At 46.7% G+C, this 22,434-nt stretch overlaps 1 protein-coding gene across 4 annotated transcripts in view; it reads left to right on the plus strand.

The window, feature by feature from the left end:
* The first annotated feature begins 13 nt into the window (after window positions 1–13).
* The window catches only part of ADAMTS10 (ADAM metallopeptidase with thrombospondin type 1 motif 10), a 62,911-nt gene continuing 40,490 nt past the window's right edge, over window positions 14–22,434 (plus strand). For 2 of the 4 annotated variants that reach the window (XM_085312367.1, XM_085312370.1), the window contains exons 1-3: window positions 14–285; window positions 14,094–14,551; window positions 19,442–19,806. In XM_085312367.1, coding sequence (XP_085168493.1) covers window positions 14,464–14,551; window positions 19,442–19,806 — 453 coding nt within the window. In that variant the 5' untranslated portion in view covers window positions 14–285; window positions 14,094–14,463. Of the gene's footprint in view, window positions 286–7,339; window positions 7,357–14,093; window positions 14,552–19,441; window positions 19,807–22,434 lie in introns of those variants that run through there. The other 2 variants (XM_085312368.1, XM_085312369.1) reach the window with 2 other exon arrangements.

Raw genomic sequence — 22,434 nt, forward strand, 5'->3', positions numbered from 1 at the left:
AGCAGCCCCTATACATGCTGCCTCCGAGCTGCTCTCTTATTACTGCTCACTTCCTGAAAGGAGACTTTTTAGGAGAGCCTCTAACTCTAGCACTGCCCGACTCTGACAGAAGAAGATTATTGAGGAAGGCGACATAAACCCTCAGCCTGGAAACTTTCTGACACAAGCAAGACTGAGAGGGAAAGAGAAGCTTTTGGCTGCTGTTGGGAAGAAGAAAAAAAAGGGGAAAGAAGCTCAAAGAATTAAAAGGGGAAAAAGAAGAAAGAGGAGAAAACGCTAGAAAAGGTAAAACACTCTTTAAAATAATTTTTCCAGAGAAAACCTCTTTGAGGTTGGAATGGGGTGGTCTGGGGTGGAGGTTATATGAATGTTCTTTGAAATCAGAACTGTCTCACTGGAGAAGGAATGAGCCTGAAGAATATTGCACGCTGGAAAAACATTTATGAGTATGAAAACCATGTTCACCCTTCTCCAACATTCAGAGTTTCCATAAAAACTCCGGGTTGTGTTTCAAAGTGTCTGCAGACAGCAGGAGTCAGGCATCTGCATTCGCGCACTCTCAGTCTCTCTCGCCTCCCCCTTTCTCCACACCGCTCTACTTTTTTATTGCATTAAGCCATCTGATCGCATGTTTGCTGCTCTAAAAGAGAGTTCTCTTATGCAGACCTGCTGTGGGTGAAACGGTTAATTACAGAAAGTGAAAGCTATAATCCCTGATGGAGAATTATATGTTTCTTGCTGTCCTCATTCCTGAGAATAAACACACATTGCATTCCCTTTCCCGCTTTCACTGTCTCTCTCCATCTCTAGGAGCTGCCAATGCCTCTTTCCCTCCTGTACGATGTGGTCAGAGGATTATGAACTGTCTGCCCTGAAAAAGCTGCAATGTCATTAACTTCATCTGTCTCACCAGGCATTTGGCCCTGTTGCACTAGCCATATATTTTGCTGCTTTGATTATATTTTAAARGTTTTTCTTTAAAAAAAAATCCCTCAGACCATGTTATTTTAAATATCAAGGTAAATATTAGTGATGGTGAAATGCCAAAAGATTATCTCATTAGAGCTGAAGGAGCTGTACTATAAATAGAAAGGAGTTTATAAAATAACCTTGGCAAATATCTTTCAGAGGGGAAGAATCAAATCAAGAGGGAAGTATAGAGCCTCACTGGTTTGAGCTACACTTCAGGGCAGGTACCTTGCTTTGGCGCCAGCTGCAGCTGTGCAGTAAAATTTAAATTTTCAAACTGAGACGAGCTTTTGGAGGTTTTTCTGGTCAAGTGTAAACACGGATGTAAATCTCCGGGGACTCTTTCTTTTCCCTATTTCAGTCCATGCCAATACTCATAATCGGCTAGAGATGGCTAAGCCACTTCGGAGAGATCTGTTTCCTCTTCTGTTTATTAATGCTGTTAGCAGAGCTCGCACAGTGACAGCGTGCAGTCGCCTGCATGAGGGGTGGTAGCGGGGCGATTCTTGCAGTTTTGTTCTGGTCTCCTTTCCACCAGATGGTAGAAGGGGCAATGCCTTATGGGTCAGCTTGGGTGCTAACCCAGCTTGCATCGGAGTGCTCCCTTTACTCACCAAAGCTTTGTCTGGTCTAGTTTTAAATGCTGCAGTCAATGAGGCTTTCTCCATCTCTTGGGAGCTTGTTCCACTATTGTGAAGTTTCTCCATATTTGGAACATGCCATGTGGGTTGCTCCATCCTTCCCTTCCCATTGTTCTTGGTTAGACCCATGGGCAGCACCCTCTCATTTCCTTCCCTTCCTTCAACACTTAAAACCTCWGGTACTCGTAGGTGCTTCTCCAACTGTACCCCCCAAGCAGCTGCTTAGTTGGTAGATGGTGGAATGACGAAGGTGGTGTAATCTCATCTTGTAAATCCTACTTTTACCTGATAAGACAGTGGAGCAGAACTGTTTTGCTTGGCAGAACACCCTGATAAGCTGTGAATGATCGATAAGGTGAAGCATGACACTAAGGGAAAATACTGCTGCTTCAATGGGAGCAGTTTCTGCTACTCATGTAAGGGACTTCTCCTTTTAAGTAAAACCTGTAACTTGAGAGCCTCTGTTATTTCTGATGATTCAGGACCACTAAGAGACTGTTTCTGAGGGGAGCAGGTGTAGTTACAACATGCAGCCCTGGTCCGGAGCCAGTGTGTGCAGCTACCTAGAGGAGCAGCCCTATCGAGGGCTTTCTAGTGACTTCAGCATATGCCACATCAGGCCCAGGCAGAGGAGAATTCTCTCCAAGCACTTATCAAAAGCTTATCAGAACCCCCCAACTCCAAAAACCACTTTTCTTGCCAAGTTTCCAGCAATTAGTTCATTCTAAAGCAGAAACACTGCAGGATGTATTTGTCACGTCCTGTCCTGCCCTAGATCTAGAGTTAACACAAGTGAACTTAAGATAAATAGAATCTGAAACAAATTTGTTGAGTTTTTTAAAAACAGTTCACTAGTGTTTTGGATGATGTATCAGCTTAGATATGCTGAAGATATGTAAATCGAAAAAATGTTGGCTTGACCCCATGACCATAGGAAGTGTTTACAGGGCAAGTAATTGTAAACATTTCCTGGGAATTTGTAAGCCAGTCAGATCTGAGGTGAAGCTATTGCAGAGTGAGAAACATGAAAAACCCCCAGCCTGTATATAGATCCATTTTACAGCACTGAAGGATTATTTTAAAGGAAGGCCATCAAGGCAGCTCTTCCTATCTGTCTTACTCTAAGGTCATTTTATTATCTATAGCCAATTCAAGAATCAGGAGATTCTCCACTGAGATAACATGGCTGAAATATTTTAGATCCATATGACTTCAGGGGAGCTACATCAGTGGCACATGTTAAGGGCAGGGTCTCCATCCAGCTTACTCCGTTGCTGCTGCTYTCTTACCTTCTAGATTCACCCACTCTGGCAAAAGAGATGTTTGTGATATGCCGTGGCTGTATATTCAGCATCTTTCATCTTTCAGCATCATTTGTGATCCCCAGCAATTATCACTGTTGCATTTCTGCTCTACCATTTTAGCTCCATTTTTAAGAAAAGGATTTCAGACAAATCTATTCCTGTGCAATTCTACTAGTTCTGAACTCAGACAATCGTAAATAATTATTCTAGCCTTAATTGAACTTGCAAGTGAAATCTTGGTCTCCCGCTGTGGGAGTTTTGCCACTGACTTCAACAGGACCAAGATTTTACACAGAAGTGGCTTGCTTCAGTCAAAACCACAGTGAAAATAACCAGCTCACTCCTATCTGGGTTAGCAGGTTTTTATTCCCTAGCCATGAACTAAGGCAACTTCTCTGTGGCTGAGCATGGATAAATGTACTTGGTGGCCTTTTGGTTGCAGCTTCTTCATTAGGAAACCGCACATGCTTGTGAGACGCAGAGTATTTTCTGTTGCACCCTGCCATACCCTGTCAAATCCAAACCATCTGGGCCRTATGTTTCCTTGCACAGAGAACCTGCAGGGAAGGGAAAAGGCCCCCCGAACGCTCAGCACAGCCTATCTCTTGGAGCTCACTTAAGGGAGCTGAAAACTGGGGAGGATCTGTGATTGTCCACATCTCTGAGGGCTGGAGAGAATCAATAACCTGATAGTTCAGTCCCAGCGGTGTATGCAAGAAGATCTCATCCTGCTGCAGAGTTTCACGGTGGTTCCTCCATGGAAATGTGTCTTGGGGTGTGTGGGAGCTCTCTGTCATGTGGCCTTGCACAAAAGCTGCTCCAGAATGATCACGTGGTGTAGGGGCACCTGTGCTCTTGCACAGACTTTCTGTTTAACAGAATCACTTCTTCTCCCTTTGCCTTGGTTTCCTTTACTGTAAAATGAAGCTAGTAGTATTTACCAATGCACAGGAACACTTTGAGAAGACAGGGAAGGTTGAAACCTACTGGGATGTGATGGCAACAGCAACTATTGAGTTCTTGGAGATAAGCTAGGCTGTATGTTTGCATTATTGTATGCTTTAGGGACCTATAAGACTATGTGCTGTATGAGCATCTGTAGAGGAGCAGTCTTAGTCCTATGGCACTAAAAGTACATAGGCAGTCAGACAGGTAGAGCAGATCAGTAAAAGCTATCTCTCTGGCCAGCTTGTGCTCATTGCATTAGTTTCCCTTTCTCTGTGTCTCCATGATRCAATAGCTTCTCTGAGAGAACACATTGCTTCTACTTTTCTGAAAGACACCTTGGTCCAGGCTTGTTTTTCTGCTTCGTRGCCCCACTCCACAGTTAACTGCATTTACTCCAAGCCACATCTGTGTGCAATCCTGTGAGATAGCCTGAGTTTCAGGATCTAAACTTGATCTAATGTCAAAGTTAACTCTGTTCTGGGAGAGGGGGTTGGACCAGAGATGTGAAGCTCCTTCCAACTTCAGTTATTCTCTGATTCAATGTGGCAGGACTAAATGGGGTGCAGGAGACAGGCAATGCTGCGACTTGCACTCCTTTGGCTGTCCTGCGCTGTGCTATTGCTGTATGCAGCATTAGACGCTGCTGTGCCTTGGGGGTGCTATGGCCTGGTGGTTCACTGTAGGTCCTGCAGTGCTTCTCGCAGCCGCTCTGGGTGACAGGAGTTGCCTGTAATGCTCTTTTCTCTTGAGGGGCTGCACACTGCTGGAGGTACTCCTCTATGAGCTTGGTAGAGCTCACTTGTTTCTCTAGCTTCAGCAAATAAGCCTGTACTGTAGCTGGATGTACYTGGTGCAGCAGGTGATGAGACAGACTGCAATGAGCACAGCACTTTCAATCAGGTGACCAGATGCATTGTGTTCTAGAGGGTCCCAGAACAGGTACAGCATGGCAGACACCTCAGATGTTGCCAAATCTTCAGGACAGTTTGAGGAACGAGCCRGGTTTAGGAGTGCTGCACTCAGTATGTGAGCTGGAAAAGGTCTGTGTGAGATATAACCATAGTAAACCTGGTGGTTTACTAAACTGAGACCCATGGCTCACCTCTTCCATAGTCCAGATCCTTCCTAAAGAGAGCTGGAGATAGTTATGCAGGTGAAGGGAGCTTGGTTTTGGCACAATAGGATGTTTGTCTTTTTGTAAGCCAGGAAATCTGTGCCTTGTGTTGCTCCGTGARGGTTATGTATGTGGGTGCCTACTGGCTGCTGAAAGGCTGCTGGAGGAACAAGCCTTGCCAGGACGCGAATGACTGCATGGGGCACTTGCAGTGGATGTGTGTGTGCATCCCYGCCTGTTCAGAGGTGTGACCCTGAACACAAAGCATAACAGAGCAGCATTGCTTTGCTGTTGCAGAAAGACCATGTGAAAGAAGCAGCTTGCRTTGAGGTTGATGAGATGTGGATGGAATTTTGACACTGAAACCCCCCAAAAGAAGGGATCACGGTGGGGCTGTTCGCTCTTGCACAGTGCAGCTTAGATGACTGAGAGCCRATGCAAGGGCTGTGCTCCCTTTGAACTGTTAACTGGAAATCAGACTGCTGGTCCAGTTTTTCTTGGGGGAAGAGGTTTCTGGTAAGCACAAACCTCGGGTAAAGCCCAGGCAGTTCTGTTAAAAGGGCTACAGCTCTAGATACACTTGGAAAAGGGTTTTTTCCTTGCTTTCTGAAGCTTGCGTACATGAAGCATACACATAGCTGTATGACAGCTGGTATGGCTATGCATATACAAGTGGCAGACTCCTGACAAGATCTCTGGAACGAATTTTCAGGTACTTCGTGCCTGTATGATGTTCACTAACCACTACCTGCACAAGCACATGCACAAGAATGTGGAAAGATTTATGAGGGTGGAAGGCTCATGCAAACATGGAGATGGCAGATTAAAAGCATCATTTTTACATGGAATATCCAGATATATCAATGGTACATGATAGCATGCAGGCAACACATGCAGAGGGCATGTGAGTACCACATGCAGACATGCCTGCATGTATCCTCGTATGGAGGTGGCATCTGCCCACGTGGATTGCACAGCCATGCACACACAGCTGCAGACCTGGTCAACATGCATGTGGATGGCATGTGCCTWCTTACAGGTGTGGCACATGTGGGTAGTTGGTGGGAGCTCAGTGCTGTAGGTGAGATGCACTTTCTTTCACTGACTGCTTAGCCGTCTTTTTAATCCTGCTGTTCTGTCCATGAAGMCAGCAAGGAGAGCAGTGGCAGGGGGCCAGCAAGTCTGGGTCACATGGAACTACTCCAAACCGTTGCATAAGTCCTGTCTGACAGTGGACCTGCATGAGAACTGGTGGAGTCATCTCCTTAAAGCAAAAGAAGTCCTAGGCTAGGAGCTTTCAGTGTTGCTCTGTAGCCATCTCACCTTTAGCTGAAGTTCCCTGGTTAAGTAGGTGGACCTGAGCATAGCCCTGGGGTTCACACTGCTCTTTGYCCCCTCCCAATCACCCCTCCCCAACAGTGGCATGACTTGGCCTTTCACAAACACTTTCCTATCGAGAACCTCTGAGCTTTTTACCACACCTGGGAAAATAAAATGACCCTAGCTTTACAGATAGGGCCAAATCCTTATGTAACTGAGAGATAGTATTTCCAGAAAGCAAAGCAGCCAATGTCAAAAAGGAATTGGTGCTCCCAGCTCCCCACTGTCATACCCTTGCTTTCTAAGGGGTCCTTTTTGATCCTTTGCTGGTGAAATTAAAGATCTCACTGGATTTTGGAGAGAGCAAGTGGGTAATTCAGTCCTTTCCTCACTAAGCTTGCACTGAATAGAATTGACTGTAAAATAATTCTCATATTTTTTTAAAAAAATACTCCCACACAGTCCTGGAGTGAGCCCAAAACCCTCTGAAGCTTGCTTGTACAAAGGGATCGAGGGTGTGCTCAGCCAGAGCACTGGAGGACCCGGTGCGGAGCTCAGCAGTGAGACCTAACCAAGGCTGCAGGCTAGTAAAAAGGCAGAGGGTATTCCCTGACTCACCCAGAGCTAGATACCAGGATGCTAGCAGAGAAACRTGACACCTGTGCTCAAATCCCTCTTTTCTCAGATTCAGACTAGTAGCTCCAGTATGGATTTCCCATGTTGCTGGTGAGTGCTTTTGTGCTGGATTGGGCCTTCTTTTAACACTGCCAAACTGGTATCTCCAGGGATGAGTGTCTGCAGAGGACCATTCATCTGGCCTTCTTAGGACATGTTTCATCTCATCCTACAAGTAAGGTGGGCTGAAGTGAAGTGAGGTGGATCCCTTCTTAGCCCAGTGGACATCCAACTAGAAAGAGGAAGAAAAAGCTCTTGTCCTTCCTCCAGGGTGGACTTGATACCAGGAACAACTGGGCAGATGGCGAGGGGGTCCTTAATAACTGCTGTAGGGCAGTGTAAGAAGTTCCTATGGCTGGAAGTTGCTGCTCTCTGCTGAATTGTGGTAACTAATTGCATGTTTGTTTCTAATTCTTTGCTTGCCTGAAAGAGGCCTGGCCCAGAGCAGCAAGGCTCAACAAAGGTTCAAGTTCTTGTTTTCAGTCCCACAGATCTGAGACTTTAACCTATTTTTCCCATTCTTCAGCTGATGATCTTCACAGTGAGCTGCTGGTTAGCTAGTGCTGATTTTTGTTTTTAACTCATAACTCCGTCCTAGAGCTGAGAAATGACCTCTCAGTGGAAGTCCTGTCCTAGMTGGCAAACAGACTGCAGAAAACCTCCTGTCATCTGCAGATGAACATGTTTTCAACTTAACAATCTTTCCACATATTTTGCGGGGAGTGTCAGGACTGTCTCTTGCTCTAAACCAGGGGAGCTGCCAGGGGCATGGCACTCACCACCTGCCTAGCCTCTCACCCGCTGCTGGAGGCCGTGTTGCATGGCTGGGGGGATGGGGGGAGCTGCTGTTTATTGTGTCCTGGGGAACATGAAGGGACCTGCAGAGAGCCAAGATGATGACTCCACACACACGAAACGCCTGTTGCCCAAGGGGAACGCAATGGGCCAACGGCCCCCGGCCTGGGAGCAAACACACAGCTGTATTTGCAATCCAGCATTGAGAGGGAGGAACCTGAGTGTTTTGATAGTTTTGGGCGTGCAGAGTCTGAARAGATAAAAAGCAAGAGGGGCGGAAATGGTGAGAGATGATTTGGGAGCAGCTTAAAGGGAAAGGAGGCAGGTTTGTCTTCAGTGGCTTTCCCCTGTCCAGCTCTTTCCACTTGCTCCTCGTGACCCCACCATTGTGGACAGGAGACCTGCTGGTTCGTTATGTGGTCCTTCCTCCTCTTCAGCTCCTCACACCTTGTTTCCCTTCCTTTCCTGGCCGCTCATGATGAGGAGAGGCAGGAAAATACAGTGGAGCAGAACCAGTTGGTATCAGAGCAGCTTGACAGAGCATAGGAAGAAGGTGATGTTTCCTTTGACCGTGAAGGGCAAGCAGTTCCCAGCCATGCATAACTGAAAGGACTGAGGCTCTGATTTTTTGCTGCAGTAGTGATTGCCAGGGACGTTATCCTTTCCTCTCAGTCGTACCAAGAAGCTTGCTAAATCAGACATGTAAATGCACTGCAATGAAAATTAACATTTGATGGGCTTGGTTGAAAGTGCAGAAAGGAGGTTAATTTTCTGTGAAGACACTATGTTTCAGTATGTRTTTTTTCTATATCTGGATGGAGCTATTTGACCATGTGTTTTCTTAGGCCAAAAAGGTTGATCCAGGTCAGCCGGGCTGGGTTTCTCTTAGCTACTGTCAGATACGTGGAAGAGACATCTGTGTCTGCACTAACTGCCCATGCTCTGCTCACCAAGGTGGACACAGGGCGCTGTCACAGGTTCAGCTCATGCAGGCTCAACTCTAAAATATGCTGTTGAATTGTCCCCTTGAATCACCTGTTTCTTTCCAACATGCATAAAGGGAACCAGGTGACTGGGTTGCATATATGTGTCCACTTGCAAGTTTGTGTGGTCACAAGAGGGGGATCCCAACCCTCTTTGTGAAGGGCTATCCCAGACCAGTCACCATGTCCAAAATGGCCTAGGCCATCAGCTCTCCTTCATGTGCTGCCTCCAGGCTTTGGGCTTCTCTGTTAGACATATGGGGAGCAGAGGAGTCTGCTCGCTAGGCAGAAATCAAAGACCTTCACCGCGGGACAGGGGAGATGATAAAGTTAAAATAATAATCCCAACACAGAGGATTTGGTAATGGGAGAGGGACTTCAAGGGCAGGTTCCTCCCTGTAATCCGTTTTTCTCTGGTAGATTAGGATTGCTGTGAGATTGGCAGTGAGGAGTGGATAAAAGGCTGTCCCTGGAGATGCAGGCATGACTTCCTTCAGCTGCTGCCTGGCAAAGCTCACAAGAGCTTTTGCTTTTAAGACATTCCAGTCCCCAATTAAACAATTTCTTCAGCCTTCACACTTTATCTGAGCAATCTTTGTCCATATTTGCTTTTGCAAGAATGTGGAAATCAGATGGACAATCCAGGTGCTCTAATTTCTCTGTCCCAGAGCATGTTCAGCCCTGCAGATCAGGTAGCAGATAATTGCGTGGTGATTTGTGGTTGTTGAGTTTAGGCCATGTCCTTTGAGCAGAATGATTGAAATAGGCTGGCACTGGGACAGTCCTTAGAGACCACATAGTTATCCTTCTGCCTTGCTGCAGTATTTGAGCCTACATCTCAGAGGCAGGTTTCAGACAAGGGTTTCCAGCCAAAACTCTTGGGCCTCCCTGAAGCAGCAACAGCACTAGCAGGTGAAAAAAGGGGAGAGTGTTTTTCAGAAAACATGATGATTTTAGGCTCAGCCTCTATGAGCTACAGGCACCGCAAATTTTGCTGTGTGGACATGTCCTTAGTCCACAGCTGTGAGAAAGGAGGTAATAACTGCATTTTGAGCAGAGCAATGAGTCCATGTGAGTTGTGGGTAAGCCTGAAAAATCTTTGTGTGAAGAATCTTTCCTGCTTCAGAGTGCCTCGCTGTGGTACTGTCATAKCCGGTGCACTGTGTATCCAAGCGTCTTACAGTCTTCGATGTATTTAGCCTGGTCTCCTAAAGAAATAAGGCCTGTGGAGCAAGTATGTTTGCAGTGATTCCCCCCTCACCCCCAGCAATAACTTTTGAATTTGTTGGCCCATTTCAGATCGCATTGGATGGAAATCCCTGTGATGCAGAGGTTGTGCACACTGTGTGCCATGGCTGTGTAATTGCCTTCACTGCAGGAGGTATCAAGGGCAGTTCAGCTGTGTTACTGGAGGCAGGCAGGAGGTCATTAGGGATACAGGCTGGCCAAGCCATGGGACGTGGGCACTGCATGTTCCTTTGGAGAGTCCTGTGCAGTTAGAAAGTGCCATCAGCCTCATCTTGTAGAAGGCCAGAAGAAAGGCTAGACCTACAACAGCACTGGATTTCAGAGGGCTGTAGGTGCCTAGGTATCTGTTTCCAAGGAGATGCAAGTTGTAGGTAGCTGAAGCCAAGTCTCATAAATTCCAGGCCAGCCTCTGAACAAGTAGACCTTTGCTCATCTTAAGGCTCTGGCCCTGTTGTCATTGCAACAACCACGATGATGGTGCAGGAGCAGGCYGGTTATTTTCATTCATTCATTAACCAGTTTGCTGATAGAAGCAACCAGCAAAGCTCTTCTCCTTGGAAGTGCTGTTGCCGGCACTTTCTGCTCCCACCGTTCGCAGTGGCTGACACTGCACATCAGGAAGCTATGTCTGTAGAAGGGCTGGGGGCTGGGAGGGGGACAGATCACAAGTATTTCCTCCCACCGGGGCGTGCTGGAAGCAGCAGTCTATGTTTGTGTTTATTTCTCTCTCAAAAAGGGAAAAGGACACCTGAGCTCATAATTTGCAAAAGTTGGATGAGAAATCTGGAACCTACAAGGCCCTGCATCTTTAAAAGCATTTAAATTCCTCTTCTCTGCACTAGGAGGCACCTTGAACCTTCCTCTTGGCCCCGATCGGGGCCCATCTGCTTCCTATTACCTTCCCATAAAGCTGCCTCACCAGCCAAAAAGCCAGGCTTTCAGGGAATTCTGTCTGCAGACCCGATGTTGAAATTAGTAACAGTTGTCATCTGTATTTTTCTTCTTTTCTTCTCTTTTCTTTTTCTTTTCTTTTTCTTTTCTTTTTCTTTTTCTTTTCTTTATTCCTGCACGAGCATCAGAATGCCCCTTCTCGAGCTTTTCTGGGGTCGGAAAAAGCAACCTCAAATCCAGCTGCAGGTTGTAGCTTGCCCCTTCCCCRTGGCTCTCTGGGAGTCTGGATCGCTGCTGTCTCAGTTGCTCCTGCGGAGTGACGGATCCAAAGAGCCTCCTTGTCCTGGCTGCTCAGCCCACGAGTTCACACAGTGAAAGCCACCTTGGCATGCAGAGTAGGGAGTGTTAGCAGCTTACGGGCGGCGCCTGCCAAGTACAATGAATTCCTAGGAAAGCAGCAAATCGGAACCGGCCCAAGTGAGGCAGGCACGAGACCTGGAGAGGTCATCTCGTACCCTGGGCCTCCTTACTGCTGGAGACCGCCTGCCTCCCAAGGTCCCAATGTCCCGCCGGCTCCCACGTACAGGTTGTGGGGTCCTTGTGCTAGTGCATGCCTGCAAATTATTGCCATACCGCGAGCAAAATTTGAAAACTGAGGTTATGGAAAAGTTTATCCATATTCAAGAAACCGGGAAGCCCATGTTTTTCCAGCTTCTCTCCTGTCTCTTCCATGCTGCAGGTCTCTCTGTTGCATGATAAGAGCTCGCTGGGTCTCAGAAGCTGGACACTGTTTGAAAGGGGAGATGTTTTCATTGCCATATGCAGGGAGGAATCAAACCAGGGGCCCTTCCCCCTGCACAGTTTACGGGAATTTTGCAGCTGTAATTCCTACCATGTGGTGCTGCAAACATACCTCCCTTCCCTGGAGCTGGGGGCTGTAGGCTTCTAGGCTCCCCATGCCTGCAGCTCCCCACCACTGCTCGGGTGCCTCTGGATGCTCAGGACCCAGGGCCAAAAGGCAAGGGACAAGAGCAGAAGGAGGAGAGAAGAGGCCACGAGTCGCAGCTGCTGCGACTCAGGGTCGTGGAGACGTGGAGGAATGGCAGGAAATAGCATCTTTGAGGAAGCTGGTTCAACAGTTGAAAAACAAGAAAAATTAGCCATGTAGAGCCCAGGAGAAAAAAATCCTTCAGCTGAGCAGCTTTCTGTCCACAAACCTTGGAGCCGTGACAGCATTAAAAAGCTGGAATCTCAAGCTTTAATAGATTCTGAAAAATGCTGACTTAGGAGCGCGTTGCAGCATGCCGGGCTTTTGTTTCGCCTGCTCCCTTTTCCAGTTTGCTTCACACAGCCCTGAAGGGCATGGGGATGGGGATGGAGCAGCTTGCAGCTCCCACTGTCGTTTGGCCCTCACTTCGCCATCCTTGCGCCATGGCCCCAGGGGCAATTCAGCCAAGGAGGAGCATCACTAAGTGCCTAGTACCCTAGTTGCCTCCTAGGGCAACTGAGCTTGGCATCCTTGCACCATGGCAGAGCAGGACAGAAGGAGTCCCACCAACGTTTTTACCTCCTTTGGTCTATCTGCATTTGGGGAGTGGAGTGGCCGAGGTGAGGTTTGGGTCGTTGTTCTCCAGGGAGATGCTGGGCTCTCCCAGCTGCCAATCACCTGTGCTTAGCCTTTAGAACATGGCACTTCAAATCGTGAGCTAAAGACACACAGTTAATCCTCCTGGTATTTTTGCATGGTAGGGGAACGTCATTAATTTATTTAGATTAATTATTTGAATAGAAAACATCTTCCTGGTCTCTGATTGTACCTCACCTGTAAGACAGGCYGTCCAGCCTGTGATAGGTGTTCTTCCATGTCCCCACTACAAAAATAATGCTAATTGCAGAGTAAGGATGGGAAAATAGAAATAGAAATGTATTATACCCTACTGTGAGGTCACGAGTAGAATGGGCCTGTGACAGAAYTGAGGAGGAATAGCCTCTCCTGCCCTACAATCTAGCTATTAATTAGTCTTTGCTTTGTAAAACACGCACAAGAAGAGCCAGGCAATGGTTAACAACATTATTCCAAGTGTTTCCTTACTGGGATGAAGCCACACATGGTCCACCACTATTGACACCATTGCAAAAATCACAGTCCTCTCATTCCCAAGTGGCTCTCCCAGTGAGCTCTGAAGCGTCCCCTTTTCACATCCCCTGCAGTGCTCAGACACCAGCACACAGCAGCAGAGCTGCACCAGCGCTAGCTGTGTCATCGGTTTGAAATCAGACTTTAATACGAATGTGTCTGTAACTGTTCTGTATTGCCTCTGTGGCACATTTGCTTTTTGTCATGGGGACACTCTTGAGCAGAACCTCACTGTTGACATAGTTGGAATTCTCTGTGCAGTGGTTAGATATGTGCCGTATTAGTTGTGTACATCATCTAATCACTGGACAGAAACAAAAACCACAGGTTTTATGCAACTTTCCAGTACTATGTGAATTTTGTGTAATTGCCTCAGACTGAGTGGAAATTATCTGCAAGCCAAAAATCTTTCACTGAAGCAATTAGAAAATCATTTTAAATGACAAATGCAATTGGAATCTCACGATCTATTGGTAGATAGGAGCTACGAATAAGGGTAAGTTCACTGAATGGGTCCTTTGTTTTGAATCACTTTTTTAGGTTTGGCTGATCTGCTTGGAGAGAAAGTGCCTTCTCTCACCATAGTGATAACCATGAAAGTCTATTTGAAAGCTGGGGAAACTGGAATAGAGAGGAATTTCAGACTGCCCCTCACTACCACTCTGTTAATGCTTTTATTTCTTATTCTTCTTTTTAAGAGATCAGGTAACTGTTTGGTCTGGTCTTCTTCGTGGGCATTGTCAGCAGGACAAAGAGTTCCCATTTACTCTGAGCTTCTTTTCCTCCGGCAGTGTAAGTTATAGAGCAGCCCTCAAAGGCACTTCATGCTGGCAGAGCCGTGCACAGACTGCTCTGCCAGCAGAATTCATGCCCAGGAGAGCACTGTCAAAGATCACCATAGCATGGTGACACTCTCTTCTTGGGGCCTGACCATGGCACAATGCTAATGTGGCTTTCTGGTGCTGTAGCTTGACTTGGTTAATTGCATTTGCACTTCATTCCCATCTTTCCCTCTCCTTCCAATTTCTTACTTCCCATCTCTCTTATGCTCACTCTTCCCTTCTCTAGCTTCTGGCTTTCCTTACTCTTCCCCTTAGTGTTTATCCCTTTGCACCTTCTATTCCATCATTTCTGTTTCCCCTCTCTCCTTCTCTCCTGCCTACTTTTCCCCTGCCCTCTCTTCCACAGGGGCCATGCCACCAAGAGCCGTTGTTTCGAATTAGCCCATGTAGACGCTATTAGGCCAGCCCAGGCACAGTGCATTACCAAGACGCCATTGGCTTCGCTGCTGGGGGAGAGCACGGAGTGGCTGAGAATGCCTGCGAAGCAACCGAKGACTCCCGTCTCTACATAAGCGGTGGCCGAAAGAGAGACATGTTGGGACAGCGCCTTTTCAGCTGGTACAATACTCTCTGCACTGAGACAAGCGTCACTAACTATGGCAATAGCTTGGAGGCTTCTCACGTGGACTGCCATCTTCACCACAGCTGTGTACAGCTTCCCCGGTTATACCTTCCAGTCTCAAGGTAGGGATTTCCATGGGAAGGGGAGGGGAGCTGGCACCGTCGGCCTCTGCTGGCAGAATCCCTAATGCTGGCCTTGGGAGAGGAATTAGGGTGATACTGCATTCGGGGCATAGGTGGAGATACCTTCAACTTTGCTGTGCTCAGAACTGCAGCAGAAGTCCCACTGCTGATTTTGTAGGTGTGACACATGTCCCTTGGTCTGCAAAGTGTTGTATTCTAAGAAGTTATGCTCCTTGACTTCTTGCAGGATTTAGGATTCCAAGTAGCAGGGTCTGTATAAGGTGAGAGTCACATAACAGGCTTAGGGAACAGAAGGAGGTGTGGTAGCAACACAGGAGGTAGCAACCCTTCCACTTGGATGGAGTGGAGCATCCTTGTATGAATAGAGGCTTTGTTGCGAAGAGGGGTGTGTAGGTGCAGCAAGCGGATGTGCTTGTGAGCAGCTCTCTGTGCGTGCCGGGATGGAGGTCTCTGCTGGAGCATACAAACATTTGTGTACAGCTATGAGTGTGGAGGCTGTGCTGCTGGAGGAGCGGTTTGTGTGCACACATTTCTGTAAGGRTTGTAATTACTTTATGTTCAAATTTGTTTAGGCATAAGCATTTTGTACCTTTGTTTGTGTGTGTGTTTCTGTTGTGCATACATTTAAGTACAGAGCTACACATGCAAATTATCACAAGGAGAGCAGGAATGGGCGTTTCATATACATTAGCAGTTTTGTATGTGATTTTATTCCATGAAGTGTCTGGAAAGTGAGATGGGCTGCCTTGTAGCCAGCCTAGAGTAAAAATTCAACATTGACAGGTAATACAGAATAGTTAAATTGCTTAATACTCATGTGTTTCTGTGACCATTTCTTAAGAAGCAATATGAACGCTAGCATTAGGCACCAAAGCTAGGAGAGGTAAAAATGAAGAGCTTTTAAGTTAGATGCTTATCTGTAAATGGTGTTAATACCTCAGCAGTGTACTTAGACAAACATAATGCTGAAATACCGTATGTTCCTGGGTTGACTGCAGCAGGACCAAAGTCAATGGTGTACTCAGCCCACTGTGTAGCACATTATCAGGCTGTTGTTCTGTCAGCTGTGGGTTACCTTGTTAGGTAGAACTGAAAAGAGGGACAAAGGCAATCAAAAGCTACATGCTGTCCTGAGTCCAAACACCATATCATTGCTAAATTTGGAATGTCATTGCATTGCAGCTTGCTCAGGGTGAAAGAAGATGCAATCAAATTATAGAGCTGTTTGCTGTGCATGCACAGTGCAGTGTGCAACATTACACAGGAGGATATTCTTTAATCTGAAAGAAACACAATTTCTGGTCCTTTTAACCAATGACTATGGCAGTTCCTGTTGTGAATGTTCTGGGTCTCCTGCATCTGTCACTTCACACCTCCCTCCATCTGTACCACCGCACTTGCGGTGCTAGTGCCACGCTGATGAGAATATCGTTGCCAAATCACCTCTGTCCAGACTCTCAGTGGCTATAAACCCCTCCTTTGCTCCTGCATCCCTGCACTGTGTGCTAATACAGCTCAGTTTAAACCCACGGGCTCACTGACAGTGTAGTTAGTATAGCCTTATTTGCACTTACTGGCTTCCCTGAGAAGAGCAACGGGCAAGAGTCAGCTTGTGATGCTGGTGGAAGCGTTCCACCGTAGGTGAGCACAGGCGGTGGCCAAGCCAGGAATAGAAGTTTATCCCCTCCCCAGTCCCAGCCCTGTGCCCAGTGCCTTGGTTCAGGCTGCCCCATGGTCCCCTGTTACTGTCAGAGCCCTTTTTTAGGCTCCTGACAAGTTGGCTGCATGCTATTAATAATGCTCAACACTTTGCTTCGCCACGTTGCCGAGATAGTAAGTACATAATCCTCACAACGCCCTTTCAAGAGGGTGAAATATTGTTATCTCCACTTATCAGTTGGAGGCGTGGAGAAATAAAGGCCAGTGTTTTCAACAAGCTACTGATTTTGGTGGAAGGGACTTGCCTAGGCAGTCCAGTGAGTTAGCAATGGAGCAGGATTTTGCCCCGTGTGCAGAACGCCAGATCAATGTATTTATTCTATATAGGAAAAAAAATTAAGGTATTTTATTTATAAGCTCTAGTGTCCATGTGGCTGACAGCAGTCCAAAGTTGAAGGCCTCTTCAAGTCAGCAAAGCTGTAACAAACTTCAGAGGCCAAATAATGTCATGTGTAAACTATGCAATTTTTAACAATGAGGGTAAGACCAGAGCAAACCTCTGTTTCCTTTTCATCCTTTTCATCTCTTCTTCCTCACGCTTCTGCTCTGTCTTGTGCCTGCTCTGCCCTTTTCCTTCCTGTGCCTCCTGTGCTGTTCCTTCCCCTGATGATGTGTTTACCCTTTATATGAGAAGGTAGGAGGATGAGCTACATCACTCCTAACACCCTCTGCTTCCTACATTCCCAGCTTTCTCCAGTCCCCTCTCCCAGAAAGATCTGCTGCTCACTGGATGCCCAGCAGCCCACACAGCCATGGTCATTTTCCTACTCCATTTTCCTGCTGAAGGGCTTTTTATAGCATCTCATTGAAGCAGTTTGAGAGCTCTCTGGAAACACCAGACTTCTTATCACTGGTACAAACTCTTTTGACACAGCGAAGGCAATATTGCATGTTTCAAGCCAAAGTCTATTAATATAGCAAGTGACTGAGAGGGCAGATGGAACATGATGGATTTTCTGGAAGGAAGGAAGGAAGGGCTGAACAGTGCCATTCTTGATGCTGGGAGCTCCTAGTGTGCTCTGTAATATGGGGAATAGGACTGAGGCAAGGATTAGGAGCTGTGGAAGAAGGGAACATCTCTAATGCTATTGGGTGGACATGAAGTGAGAGTGGGCCATGTGAGTACACAGGGTTAGAGAGCAAAAGAGATGCCTGTGCACTAATGCTAGAGGAGAGGAAGGAGCCAGCTGTAATGATGAAAGAGGACACTAGGTTCTTCTTTGAGTTGACAGTCTCTCTTCATTTTTTTTTCTGTTAGTGATATCTCCGTAGTGAAACATTCCTTTTTAAGATAGTCACACAATCCTGGGCACTGTTCTCATCTTTTTCCTCCTGTGTCTCAGTTTCCTGAGTGACTCCCCTGAGGTTGCAGAGGGAACCTGCACTACAGCAAAAGCTAGTTCTCACACACAGTCTCTCAACATAACCCCAGACCCTGGACACTTTCTTTTGCCCTGGAAATACATTGCAGGTCAGGATTAGAGACAGCAGTACGGAGTCCCAGGCACTTCTATAGCCACTGGGCGCATAAACCTCCTTCCTAATTACTATTTTGTAAGCTCACATGGACTGCAGGAAGAGAAAAAGAAAAACAAGAAACTTCCGATAGCAAGTTTTTCCAAGCCTGAGGTCATTGCTTAAGTGCAAATAGTCACGCTTGTTTGCCCGGCTGCATCACACAAGAGGCAGTATGATGTGGGAGAAGCTAAAGCACAGGAAGTTTAGGAAAAAAAAAGAAAAAATAATAATAATTACTTCTGGCTCATCAAGCCAAGGGATAGGTGCCAGAGGTGCTTATGGTTTGGAAGGTTGGGAGCTAATCCCTAAACCCAGCTGGTGGGAAGGACTGTCCCATTAGTGGTGGCCAAGGAAACCACTCTGTCAGGATCCCACACTGGAAAACACACTAGAGGAATAGGAAACTTTCCAGTGCTGCCATGTGGTAAGAGTGTAATTTGGAGTCCAAATTTATGATGGCTGGGAAGGCTTTGAAGATGGGTGCTGTGGAGCCAGGCAAAATGCAGCCACCCGAAAGCAGCCTGGCCTCTCCCTGCTTACTTAGGAAACAACAAGAAATAGGATGCAGAAACACAGTAAGACCCCTCCAACATGAAAAGAGGGCAGATCGTTTCCTACTCCATAAGCAGACCTCCAACCATCAGGGACAAAGAAGAAAACTCTGATGGGGGCTGGGGAGGGCTATCCTGTCTAATGCATGATCTTTTTACATCTTCTGCTAAAGTATTCAGTACTGAAGGCTATCAGAGTCAGCTCGACCTCAGATCAGATCCAGTGTGGCAATCTCTGTGACATTTGTTTAGAAAATGGGAAATTTCTGTAGAGGTTGCAGAGAGCCAATTCCTTTGACAGCCACAGGTGTTATGTTACCAAGCAAGTGCACTTGGACATTTTGGACGGTGATGTTATCAGAGCACATTTCCCAAGTGGTACGAGACAGGCTCAAAAGCTCAAGTGTCTCAAGAGGAGGTGCTAAGCCAAGCTGATATGTTAAAGAGCACCAGGCTAGGGAGCTGGAAAGGCAGGATGGTCTAGTTGATGGAGACCTAGCTAGGGAATCAGGATCCCTGATTTCTTTTCTTGCTGTCTTTTTGGGCCTCCATAGGCCAAAGACCTTCATGAATACCCGAAGAGGCTTGCTCTGGGTCACATGGCCCGGATAGGGCAGGGAAACCAAGCATCATGTCCCTGTTGTGGCATAATTTCAGAGGCCTCCATCCTTCTGCCTATCTTTTTTATCAGATGTCGGTTGTAAGCAGGCACAAGCACGCTCAGTATTTTCTTCAAGGTAGAGGGAAACTACACAACTGCTCCAGTGTGACAGAGAGCAGACAAGTCCTACAAAGTGGCAAGGGGGTAAGCTGAGAACTGGTGCCCTGTTAATGCAGTTAAATGTGCTTTCATTTGGAGCATGAATGGCATGAGCATGTCTGCCCACTGAATGCCCAGTGGCATGTATGGCCACTGAATTACAGAATTCCCTTTGTGTCAGGACAGTGCTCATCCGACTTGCACTAGCTGTGACCTTAGGTAACATTCAGATGTAGCCAGCTCTGTGTGATGTTACTGGGTATTTTGCTCTGACTCTCTTTGCAGAACATCATTCTTCCTGTATTTGTTTTTCTTCCCCAGAGGAGTTCCTCTCCAGCCTCGATCACTATGAAATTGCGTTCCCCATCCAAGTGGACCAAAACGGTGACTTCCTCACCTTTGACATGAGAAGCCAGCTGAAGCAACGTCCTCGGCGCAGTCTGGGCTCCCTGCCCTATGAGCCATCTGAGCAACAGGTCTTCTACAAGGTCTCTGCTCATCGAACTCAGTTCCTCCTCAACTTGACACTGCACTCCAACCTTCTGGCTGAGCACTTCACTGTTGAATACTGGAAACGAGACGGTGTGGACTGGCAACATGATTTCCATGAAGACTGCCACTATGCAGGCCACTTGCAAGACCAGTACAGGAACTCAAAGGTCGCCATCAGCAACTGCAATGGACTGGTGAGTCTCCATATTTTGTCCAGCCAAGAGCAATACTAACAAATAGAGCAGACTGCAGCTTCTTCTATCCTCATTAGAGAAATGTAACCTAATCTGGGTCCCAGCAGGCAGTCTTCCATGGTGATGGGATAGGCATGGGTTGGTGTCAAGCTAGAGTATTGCACACTGGTATCAAAAGTCACCTGAGCATGACAATGGCCATGTCTCTTCATTACATCTGTAGGGGTTCCTGATTCATGTTTGGATTGCAGTCCAGTTCCTGCTGAAGTCAGCAGGCATCTTTGCATTGATTTTAACCAGAAAGGGAAAAGCAAGGCTGTAGACCACATTTGGATTTTTCTGGCTTTCACAGAACTCTCCAGTCTGTTTCCAACAGCAACAGCAAGCAATATGTTTTGCATGTATTAGTGAGGAATAAGTGCAGAAGGGCAGGAATTTCACAGTGCAACTGACACTGTCAAAAGTACATTCAAATCCTAATTGCAGGTACATTCCTGGTGTTCCCATTTACTTGTATTCAGATTTCAGGAGCTAAAAGCATGACTTCTGGTGAAAAACTGAAATAATCAGTGTTCTTCAATATAAAAAAGAGAACACCAAGAGGGAACAAGGTGGCAGTCTCAAATACAGCAAGACTTCTGTAAATCATCTGCTTTACATGCACCTAAGAACATCATGGTCTTAACTATCAGCAAGAAAGCTTGATGGTAAACATGGTAAGCTTTGAAACAGATGGTATGCAGCATGCATGGCCCCTCCATCACCAAAGATCTTTAAAAACAGGTCAGACAAATGCCTGTCAGGACTACTCCAGATTTGATTCACTAGCTCTTTCAGCCCTGAGAGTAGACTAAGGGCTTGCATCCCTATTTTTCTGTGATACTTTGATATTGCTGGCTCACAAAGCAACTTTCGTGACCTGTCGGATGGAGCAAACATACCTTTCCAGTGAATCCCCGGGATGATGGCTCCTTTGGAGAGGTAACATGTAGAAAAAGATCTATAGGCCAGATTTGTATTTATGCTAAGGCTACACCTCTTAGCAGTATTCTGGCAGTGTAGAAGAGCTTCCAAATGGGAATGAGCTCACTTTTGATTTATTGCTAAATTACATTGCCAGAACAGTGCTTTGGGTTATTAACAGAAATGAGAATCTGACTCATTAGATCAGAGATTCTTGTTTTTCTATCTCACAGCCAAGAATCAGAGGCTGTATAAACCCTCAGTTCCCTAGTTAGCCCTTTGTTTAGATATGGGAACTCTGCTGAAGTCCTGGAAAAATTACTGATGTTCACAAAAGAAGAACTGAAGGGTGAGTTGGATGTTGCTGGCTCAGAAGGGATCTGGCATTAGCTTACCTCCTCACTTCACAGTGGGCAGCAAATCCAGGGCAAGCAATGGGCAGGCAGCACTTGCACTGGGATAAATTAGTCCACAGACAGAGTTTAGTGCTGGAGAGATGCCAGGGCTGTTTGGGGGAGAATGCAGCCAGGCACAAAGAGGTACAGAGGGTTGTGCAACAACCTCTCCTTTTCCTGACCTCCATCCTTACGCACTGGAGAGCTACAGACATCAGCACAGGGAGGATATTCTGGGTTAAGGAGGAAGACAGGGTCAGGAACTTGCCACAGCACACTCTCCTCCAGGTAGGCATCAAGTTTGCTTAGGTGGCAACAAGTAGGCGCAAAAGAGAGCCTTCAGTCTCTGCAGTCTCTGAGGATGAGGTACAGGTGCACGCTGGCACATGCCAATAGTATGCTGCACATGCGGACTCATGTTTGCCAGAGCTAAGTTTACTGATGGTGCAAAGGGACTTGTGTGTTACGTGTTGTGAAACGGCCACAGGCAGGTATCAGGTGCTGTTTACTGGGGATTGCTGTGCACTAAGGAGGAGGAAAAGGGAAGAACATGTCTGCAAAAACGCCCAACGTAAGGTGTGAAAATGGATAACAAAACCCAAACTATCCTCCATTCCTTGAACTTCCCCACATACCTATCTAATTTCTGCTTCTGTAAGATGTAACTGTAATCCCTTTTGCTTTCAAACACTTGCAACATGTAATTCACACCTTATGGCACCCTGGCTTTAGACTGCTGATATCTGTGTACACTCCCATTGACTCATCTTTCTGGCCATATGTACATATGTATATGCACATCACACACTTGCTGTGTTTTCCATGTGCTCCTGCCACCCCAGCATGCAGGCATCCAAATCTGCGTACAGATAGATAGTGTACATCAACACACACACCTCCCCACTGCAGAGGGCTTCCCTGCGGAAGCCACACCATGCTACATTTCAGTTTGAACAGGATAAAAGTCACTGAGGTTTAAGTTGTCGGAAGCAAAGGGCAAAATGGTCCATGTTCCAAAACACACAGAGCCGTGAGCTGCCAGCAAGGCAAGGCCGCCAGCAGGGCTGAACACAAAGCAGCTGGAACCTGCAGGAAGCAGCCCTAGGAGCTCTGCCTGGGCCTTACAGGGAACTGAAAATCCTGTATTAAGCAAAGCCAGGCTTCAGCCCACTGCCTGTATGAGATCCCAAAGACTGGTGTCCTACCATCAGAAAATTTGCAGCTATGGGAAAACAACTTTGGGAAAGAAATGTCACTCTTTTCCCTCTTG

This window comes from Rhea americana, unplaced genomic scaffold (assembly GCF_003343005.1).
Source record: "Rhea americana isolate MKP2758 unplaced genomic scaffold, rheAme1 scaffold_361, whole genome shotgun sequence".
Lineage (NCBI taxonomy): Eukaryota > Metazoa > Chordata > Aves > Rheiformes > Rheidae > Rhea > Rhea americana.